The 10,000-nt window shown below is 41.2% G+C and overlaps 1 protein-coding gene across 18 annotated transcripts in view; it reads left to right on the top strand.

Moving 5' to 3' along the window:
- Positions 1 to 10,000, top strand: part of LOC113819076 (uncharacterized) — a 28,012-nt gene that overhangs the window by 5,732 nt on the left and 12,280 nt on the right. For 2 of the 18 annotated variants that reach the window (XM_027371310.2, XM_070114092.1), the window contains exons 1-2: positions 1,027 to 1,101; positions 8,953 to 9,632. The exons of 4 other annotated variants lie outside the window; for them this stretch is intronic. In XM_027371310.2, coding sequence (XP_027227111.2) covers positions 9,482 to 9,632 — 151 coding nt within the window. In that variant the 5' untranslated portion in view covers positions 1,027 to 1,101; positions 8,953 to 9,481. Of the gene's footprint in view, positions 1 to 1,026; positions 1,143 to 1,325; positions 1,661 to 1,681; positions 1,974 to 8,952; positions 9,633 to 10,000 lie in introns of those variants that run through there. 12 more of the 18 variants (XM_027371311.2, XM_070114089.1, XM_070114099.1 and 9 more) reach the window with 11 other exon arrangements.

Below are 10,000 nucleotides of genomic sequence, written 5' to 3'. Positions count from 1 at the left end.
ACACACACACACCATTTCACTCATACCCATACACATAGAGCTATTCCCATCATATCAAACCGTACTACCACCTACCTCACCCCATTTCCATTCTCAATCTCAGCTTTCACCCCCCCTCCCCCCCCCCCTCTCCTTCTCACCCTTCCCCCAATCTCAATCTGTGCCCCCCCTCCCCCCCCCCCTATGTAACACACTCTCAAACAGCGCGTGTTACATAGGTCTCCAAAACCGTTGAGTTTAGGTCAAAGAAGGCAGCAGCATGTTTACAATACCTAAAGTCTGTTATTGTTATTAGTTTGGTCCCCATGCGGGTTTTGCACATGGTTCAGAAAATACTAAGGTTAGAATAGGTATGTGTTCTTATTTGCGTCGGTGTATGTAATAGGGATTTGATATAGGCCTGATCCGATGTTCGTATGTTGTAGTCCAGGTAAGAATGGAAGGTTTGGTTCTATACAGTGCGTGAGATTACGTTTAATTTTCCCGCTATATTGAAGCCTTCAGGATAAATGCTGTTTGAGAGGCATTTCTATTCGTGTCTCTGTGTGTATTAAGGGACTAGACTGTTGGGTCTGTATCCTATATTCATATTAAGGTGAAAACGAAAACTTTAGCCGGGATGTATATACACCATTCATGGAATAGTTTCGGCCTGTGGTTTGTTTATGCGATTATCCGGACTTTCGGGTAGGTAAGGCCAAGCGAGCGAAGGACAGGTATTTGTCAAAACGTTTCGTTCTTTTTCGAATCTTTTCATTTGTTTTTGTACGGCTTCGGATCACTCGCTACCGATAAACACATGCGTAACAGGTGGTCACTCTGTACATGTCAGTTGTGCATGATGTGTGCGTAATATTAATGCATTATCTGACCGCTCAGGCACGTTAAAAATATCGCAAATGTTCGTTACTGAAGAGTCGTAGTAAGGACGTTGTGGGAAGGGGCCCTGGAGGGGGAGGGGAGGGGAGGGGGAAAGAAGAAGAGGGGGAGGGGGAAGTGGAGGAGAAGGGGGAGTAGGGGGAGGGGGAGAGTGAGAGTTGAGGGCAGAGTGTGTTACAACTCCTGGCTCAGTGTGGCGTCTAACCTTAGCACGAGAACTTGGTACGGGTGGCATGAGTGTGCGTTTGAGTGGGGAAAAAAAGGTATATACTTCCGATATATCACAGAACAGATGAACTTGCAATGTACACTTGAAACTATAATGCCTCTCCAGTTGCCAGTGCATATGATGAAACGCCTTGTCTGAGCCAGCACGTGGAAGAAGGCGGGGTTTGGAAGGGGGCGGGGTGAAAACAGGAGAAGGAGCAGGAGAGTTGGAGAAGGAGGAATGGCAAGAGGAGGAGGTGGTGGAAAGATGTGGGGTGACTCTGAAGGCCACAGGGTTACCCAGCCCCACAGCCACGGGATCCCAACAACTCCTTGTGACGCTCTCGGCTGTGAACGCATGCACCAAGATGTCGCCACGTACAAAACGCTAATAAATATGCACAGTATCCTAGATATCGCGTGGCCATCAGTCAATATCGAATAACCGCCTCGACTGTCTGCGGAACGTCTGGCAGGCGACCGGGGCGAGACAGAGATAGGAAATGGGAAATGTTGGAAACCACCTTCTTCCTCCGCCTTCCTCTCGCGGCGCTGTACGTTGGGCCTAACCCAGGTAGGCCTCGCGCTCAGGGGCGGAGACACAGGGCCCGCGGAGCATAGACAAGTCTCCTCTGTCTCTCAGTGAAGGATTTTGCGAGAGGGAACGTCGCCGCAGACCCTCAGCAGCGAGAGAGTCCCCCGTGTGGGAAGGGCGGCAGATCGATGCAGCGTGGGAGACCGAAAGTGAGGAGCATGACGTGTTTGTGGAAGGTCGGTTTCAGTGCATGGCGAGGCGCCGCACGGGAGCGTCATGCACTAGCTCGTGGTCTGTGGTGTATAGTGAATACGTGAAAGTCGAACAGTGAAGAGTAGTGTGTTTTTTCGTGGTGATGTAGAGATAATAAGTGTTAAGTTGCAGAAACAGCGCAATGCAGTGTTTTGACTTGCCCCGAGAATTGCGATGACCTAATACTGTGTTTCCAGAAAAAAAAATATTCGTGCTTTTGTTCATTTGCGTGGGCGAGAGAGAGAGAGAGAGAGAGAGAGAGAGAGAGAGAGAGAGAGAGAGAGAGAGAGAGAGAGAGAGAGAGAGAGAGAGAGAGAGAGAGAGAGAGAGAGAGAGAGAGAGAGAGACTAAAAACACAGACATATTATAAACTTGACGTGTTGAAGAGGGGTGTGGCATGATCCCAGAGCGTGGACAGTGCGTCAGTCATGCGGAAGGTCGATCCACCAATACATACAAATAAGAATTCCCGCCATTACGGGCTACAGTGATCTACGACGGTGAATCTTCACTACAGAAACAGACGAATGAATGAATACATAACAAGCCATTTAAGACCTGTAAGATAAATTACCGATAGGACCAGAAGAAAAGAGAGATGACGAAAGCAACAGCTATTTGACACAAGCGATATTCAATTGCTGAGTAACGCCCAGATGTGAGTCGTCGGCATCTGCGTGCATGTTGATCGTCAAATGTTAAAGATTAATCCTTGAGTCTTCATCAGATGCGAATGGCTTTGATGGATATGGCGCCGACGATATTAATCCAGAGAGTAGGGTTCGTGATAATGCTTGACGAATTTGATATAGGAGTGATTAATAGGAAAGTAAAATGGGTTGTTGGTGGTAATTATGTTGAGAACTGCAATCCAGTGCTTTGGTATGATCCCCTGTTTATAAATGGAGATTAGCGAGGTAGGGATGATAGGATGTGAAGGGGGAGGAGAAGAGGAGGGCGAGGAAAAGAGAAAAAATAAGGGGAGGAGGGAGATTGGAGAGGAGGAGGAGGAGGAGGGGGGGGGGAGAGGAAAGAGATAAGAGGCGGGAGGGGAAGAAGAAAAACTAGGAGGGGAGTAGGAGGGAGGAGAGCAAGGGGGTAGGGGAGAAAAACAGGAATAAGGGAAGAGAAAGAATAGGAAGACGAGTAGGAGGAGGACAAAGAAAGGGGAAAAGTATAAAGAAAGAGAATAGAGCAAAACAAGAAGACAAAAACTAGAGAAAATGGGTTTAGAAAATGGAAATGAGGACTGAAATAGTAAGGATGGAAGTGATTCGTGAGGACACGTGACCATCGAACGAAAGTTGCAGTTCACTCACTCTTAGAAAGTCTTAGGTAATGACTATAAGATATGTGTCAGCTGGTGAGTTGTGGCAGAGAGAGTGTGTTGTCATAGTGTTTGTGTAATTCTTATTTAAAGATATAATTTTGATGTTTTTTTATATATATAAATAGCACAGACCTCATGAGTGTTTTAGGTCGTTATTATCTTAGAGGGCATGGACTTATCATACGTACACACGCACACGCACACGCACACACGCACACACACACACACACACACACACACACACACACACACACACACACACACACACACACACACACACACACACACACACACACACTTTAATACCGTTACCTCTATCCAAGATGTTTATCCATGTACGAATATTCAGTCATTTGTATATCCCGTTGTATTCAGCGTATGGTAATAATCTGCTTCATTCACCCGTAAAGTAATTTAGAGTAATTGTGAGAGTAAACAGACCCGTGACTCACCCTTGTCCTTGAGGTTGAAGTATTCCTTCTTGCTTTCTTACTCCTCAAGGTTTTCTCTCAAGCGCTCAGGCAGTGATTCTCGAACATGCTGTGTTATTATCTTTTTTATCATCTTCAAATTTGTCTTCGTCTTCATCTTCATCTTCATCTTCATCTTCATCTTCATCTTCACCTTCATCATCATCATCATCATCATCATCATCATCACCATCATCATCATCATCACCATCACCATCATCATCACCATCACTATCACCATCACCATCATCATCACAATCACCTTCAATATCAGTATCAACATCAACATCATGATTTTTATCGTTCACGTTAGCGTTATTATTATTAATGTTATTGTTATTATTATTATTATTATTATTATTATTAGTAGTAGTAGTAGTAGTAGTATCATTATCGTTAGTTTCTGAAAATTCACAAATTCCTATCGATAGTTGAAAAGAGAAATGTTGGCCAAGAGATTCTCAACAAATGCTTTCGTCAAATACTCTTAGCCACGAAATAATCTTGTTTAAAATAAAGGTGATTAAAACCTGCACAGTAATCCTTCTCATACATCCATAGGGGATAATACTTGTTGATGAGCACTCTAAGACGATTAAAATTGTTTTTGTTTGATGTATGACTCATGCAACCTGAAGAGGCCCTTCTAAGCCGTGTATTGTGTATTGTAAACAAATACAATTACATGCACACACACATATTCATACACACACATATATATATACATATATTCATACACATACACATATACATACACACACATTCACGCAAACATACATATATATATATATATATATATATATATATATATATATACTGAAATACATACAAATATAAACAAACATGTCACACACACACACGCACACGCACACGCACACGCACACGCACACACACACGCACACGCACACGCACACGCACACGCACACACACACACACACACACACACACACACACACACACACACACACACACACACACACACACACACACACACACACACACACACACACACACACACACACACACGCGCTCAAACTCACCACACGTACATGCTTGTGAGTGTCTGTGTATCTGTATCCACGCGCCACATGTGTACGTATTGTAAACCATAGGAATTTGGTTGCTCAAGAAACCCAATTGCTAGGTCTCGACCACGTCCACCACACTCCGAGATTTCTCCATCATGCTACAACTGTTATTACAATCACCACGTCCATAATAACACAAAGATGACGTCATCGAGCATGTGCCAGTCAACACATCATTTTACTTTTTTTTTTTTTTTTTTTTTTTTTGTCACATTCCCTTTGTCATCGCTACAACCTCACGTTAACATATATATTTTTTTAAGAAGAGAAGGAGGAGGCGAGGGGAGGGTGAGGCGAGGTTGTTGTGAGGACGCGAGTTGTGTCGTCATCGAAAGAGGAATCCGGCAGATGGTTTGAGGAGGAGGAGGTGGGGGAGGAGGAAGAGGGAGGGAGGGAGGGAGGGGGGTTGAAGGGAAATGATATAGATGAGATTGGAGGTAAGGCAGGGGGGGAGGAAGGGGGGGGGGGTGAGAGTAGGAGGGGTGGGTGGGATGGGTTAGAGATTGTTGGGATATAATAAGAGTAGAAGGGAAGGGGATAGGAGGGAGTGGAGTGGATAGGTGGGAGGAGGAAGAGGGGGGGGGGAGAAGGACAAAGAACATCCATCACCATTGATCATATGAGGCTGTGACTTCTATCCTAGTGGGGCTGCAACGTATGTGGTGTTGTAGTCGCCACTCGTCCATTGTGTTCAGGTCTTCCACTTCATTCCCTAAGAGTGGCCAGCTGGTACTATATTGCTAAAGGATTTTTTTGAAAGATTAAATTCTTGTGATAGAAGTAGATTATTGTGGGTTTAAAATGAAGTATAGGACATGTAATGTAATATATATATATATATATATATATATATATATATATATATATATATATATATATGTATCCAGTTCAATACAGTATATTTCCTAGACTACTTCACCCAGTATCCTATATCCACTTGATGACCAACCATGGAACTGTCTTATCCTTCGATCAGAGGATACCGCAACAATTCCCTCCACATGACCAAAGTCCTTGAGTCTCTGTCGCCAGGACCAAAACCACGGCTCTTTCTCGACGCCAGGAATAAAACCGCTCTTATTCGACGCTCGCCAACTCAAACATTGCAATAAAAACAAATGACGACGATTGCAAAATGGGTTGTAATGATATCGCCTTTGCCAGAGCACCGCAGGAGGGGAGGTTATCTGGCAACATTTTTTCCCCCCTCCTTGAGTGCCAGGAAAGTCTGGAGAATGAGGAAGTAAGATTGTAAAAAAGTGAAGACAGGATAAAAATAGGAAGAGCGAAAGGAGAGACAGAGAGGATAATTTGATAGAAAGGTCAAGTAAAAGATTGATAAGTGGAAGAATTGGGCTAGAAAAAAATAACGATAATTTGATTTAACTTAACGGAATACACGAAAAGGGAAGACTCGCTTGATTTAAAATAATATAATAGAATTGAAAGACGCGAGTAAAGAAAAAGAAAACCACAAAGAGAGAGAACAGAAGATAGAAAATAAACTGTGCAAATGTAAACACGTGGGTATTGAATATTAAGAAGGAATTTAGTGTGACTTCACGCATGTGCAATGCTTCAGCTGCGTGACTAAGTGACCAGCTGGAAGTATATTGCTAAAGGATTTTTTTAAAGATTAAATTCTTGTGATAGAGATAGATTATTGAGGGTTTAAAATATACATAGGATGTGTGATATGTCTCGGTTTAAAATATACATAGGATGTGTGATATGTCTCGGTTTAAAATATACATAGGATGTGTGAGATGTTTCGAAAAAAAAACTTGTTAGTAATGGATAACTGTTCTCTCATGACCATGGGGAAATGTTGAAGTTGTTCCTTGTACATTTCCCATTGCACAGACATGCAGGAAAGCCTTCTAGGATATGAATTACCTTGATAATGAACGGAAGTGAGGCAAGGAAGTCAGCCAGAAGGGGAGTAAATCACTGTGGTTGAAGACACGGAAATGTGAAGAGAAAGATAAGTATTGATAAAGTATAAGAACTGGGCAAGTAGACATATGAACTCAAGGAAATAGAAAAAGTACGTGAGAAATCTGAAATAGAGGATATGTGAATACAGAAGGTAATGGTAACGAATATAAAATGAAATGATGAAAACGATATGAAACTGTTTTAAAGATAAGACAAATCAAATCACACAAGATTAAAAAAATAAAATAAATAAAAATAACACGCGAGATAGACGAACCAGAAAACAAAAATAAATTGAATAAACTAGACCAAGCACAACTGGATAACAGAAGGAGAGTTGCAATGGACACGGACTCATGGACTGAGGAAGTCACTCAAAGGGCAATCAAAAGTGGTCGTTGTATGCAGCCGCAATTGCTCGTTTGGCCTTGGGATCCGCGCTGCTTTCGGGGGATTTGGCAAAACGGGTGACAGGCGGAAGGGAACTGGCGATTTCCAAACATGGTGATTTGCATATAGATAGATAGATAGATATAGATATAGATATAGATATAGATATATAGATAGATATAGATATATAGATAGATTAGATATAGATATAGATTAGATATATAGATATAGATATATAGATAGATAGATATAGATATAGATAAATGAAGATGTAGATATAGATAGATACATACACATACATACATACACATACATGCATACATATACATACGTACATATACAAACATACATACATATACATACATAGTAATACGCACACACACTCACAGGCCTATATATGTGTTCATATTTCTGTATGACAGATCAGGTATGCTTGCTGTCACCAAGCTGACATAAACGACAAGTGATTGATGTTATTGGAGACGCACTTTATGAAGAAAAAATTCAAGAACACGGAAAGTAATGCAATGAATTAGAATGTGGACTAACGTGTGGTGTTGAAAGAAGCATAGATGACGAGGGAGAGAGCGACTAGGGATAAAAAGAGGTGGAAGGGCAGAGGTAGACGAAAAAGAGACAGGAGTGGTCGTCAGGAGCGTCAATTACCCCCCCCCCCCCCCAAGAAAAAAAACACGATTTTTTTCCCTAAATTACACTTTTATAGCTTCGATCGTAGCTTGGATATGCTCGTAGAATATTTCCTTAGTCAAAAAATTTCTCTAATAGTAATAGTGGCAGTAGTGGTAATAGTAGTAATAGTAGAAGTGGGGGTAATACTATTAAAAAGTAGTAGTAGAAGTAGAAGACGGAGGAGTAGAAGAAAAATAGTTAAGCGAAAAAAGGAAAAAGAAAAGAAAATATTTTTTTCCATGCTGTCTGATAATCCTAGATCTGCTAAATAATATAGGCCTACCTATATTCAACGCATAGCCTAAGGATAAGTTCAGAATCTGACCTTTTATGAATGAAGAGAAAGCTAATAAAAAAGAAAGAGAAAAAAAACGTAATTTAGAAGGTAAACGAGTTACATGAATACAATATTCAGATGCTCAAGCGAACGATAAGAAAATAGAAAATTCAGATGCACAAGTGAACGATAAGAAAAGAGAAACTTAGGGAAACCGATGTAGAAGAATAAGAAATATGACGAACAAGAAAGGAAATGGAAAATTATCGAATTGAAAGGGACGGGAACTGCCCATTTCCGTCTTTCTCTCAACCGTACACAGCTCGAGTAGTTTGGCCGTGACGGCAGCTGACAACTGTGTGTAAGAAGCACCTGTCTGTCTCCAGGGAAGGATCGTGTAACACAAGCATCGAGGAGGGAGTTGATGGGGGTTGTCTACGGGAATGTTGGTGATAGTGTATGTATCGTTATCATCATCGCCATCGTAGTTGGTTTTAAATGGTATCATTGATTCAGTTGTTTGATTGTTTTAATCATCACGATTACCATTCACCCCCCCCCCCCATCAGTGGTATACAGTGTTAATCGTATAGTGTTGCTACGTAATGCAACACAGTAATAACCGAGCAGAGTCAGAGCGTGGTTATAACCGAACACTGTAGGTGCGTGAGGAAGGACGTTGTTGAATATATAACAAGGTAACGAGTATCTAGCCACACCCTTCTCTCTCTCACTCTAGCGTGAAAGGGTTAGAAAGTACTCGTGTGTGTTAAGTGTATCTTACCTGTCTATTCTTTGGGTAAAATTTGAGAAAGACAGGTGTTCGGTTTGAGAATGAAATGAATGTTTTTTTTTTGTTTTTTGTTTATTGATTTTAATGTCTTTGGTGAATACAGCGAAGGGCGTTGATTCACAGGTCGAAGACATAGGCCTACATGAGTCCCAGCGTAACAACAGGGCGGAACAGAACCCGCAGAGCCGTGATACAGAGTATGACGTAACTAGAAATGTTACTTTCCGTGACGCTACAGTGAAGTACAGTCAGGTCTCGTGCGGCAGTGGGAGGTGGGTGCGAGAACCCAAAGAATCATGGCACCCACGACGAAAACGTGATCGAAAAAACCACGCCCCGCTTTCCGTAGAGAAAAGTTAGTCGATAACCAAACGCACAATCATTACAGGTGCTGAAACACACGCGAAAAAAAGAGAGAGAAAAGAAAAGAAGAGATCCAAACCACGCACGTGTATAAACAATCTCTCGAACCCCATGACTCACCCACCAAATCTAGTGTCACGGAACAGAAGAAGAAAAAAAGACTAGCGGAACACCCAACGACGCCAATGCACAACCACGCCATCGACGAGTTCGGGAAAACATAAACTAGGCAACAACCAATACCCCAAAACAAGTCCGCCAAGAAGAGAATGTGCTTATTGTGCATGCTCCAGTACATGGGCATCGAAATGGGTAAAGGTGCAGCAGGGGCGTGCGGTGGGCGCCAGGGAGAGTATGCCATCGGGAACACAGAGGAACAGTATGGAGGCAGTAGACACGACTGGCGCTACTATTTGTGCTGTAAGTGAAGGGTTGTCGTCTCTGGCATTTCCTATTTTTATTCATTTGATTATTTATTATTTGTTCTTGTTACGGTTATTTTTATTATTGGTGTAACGTTTTTATTAATGTTAAATGATATTGGCATTATTATTATTATTATTATTATTTTATTCTTATTATCATTATCATTATCATTGTTATTATTATCATTGTTATTATTATCATTTTAATTATTATCATTATTATCATTGTAATTATCATTATTATTGTAATTATTCGTATTCTTATTATTATCATTATTAACATTATTATTATTAACATCATTAATAATAATAATAATATTATTATTATTATTATTATTATAATTATTATTATTGTTATTATTA

The sequence above is a fragment of the Penaeus vannamei genome, chromosome 35, assembly GCF_042767895.1.
Source record: "Penaeus vannamei isolate JL-2024 chromosome 35, ASM4276789v1, whole genome shotgun sequence".
NCBI classification, from domain to species: domain Eukaryota; kingdom Metazoa; phylum Arthropoda; class Malacostraca; order Decapoda; family Penaeidae; genus Penaeus; species Penaeus vannamei.
This window is presented reverse-complemented; position numbering and strand designations above follow the sequence as displayed.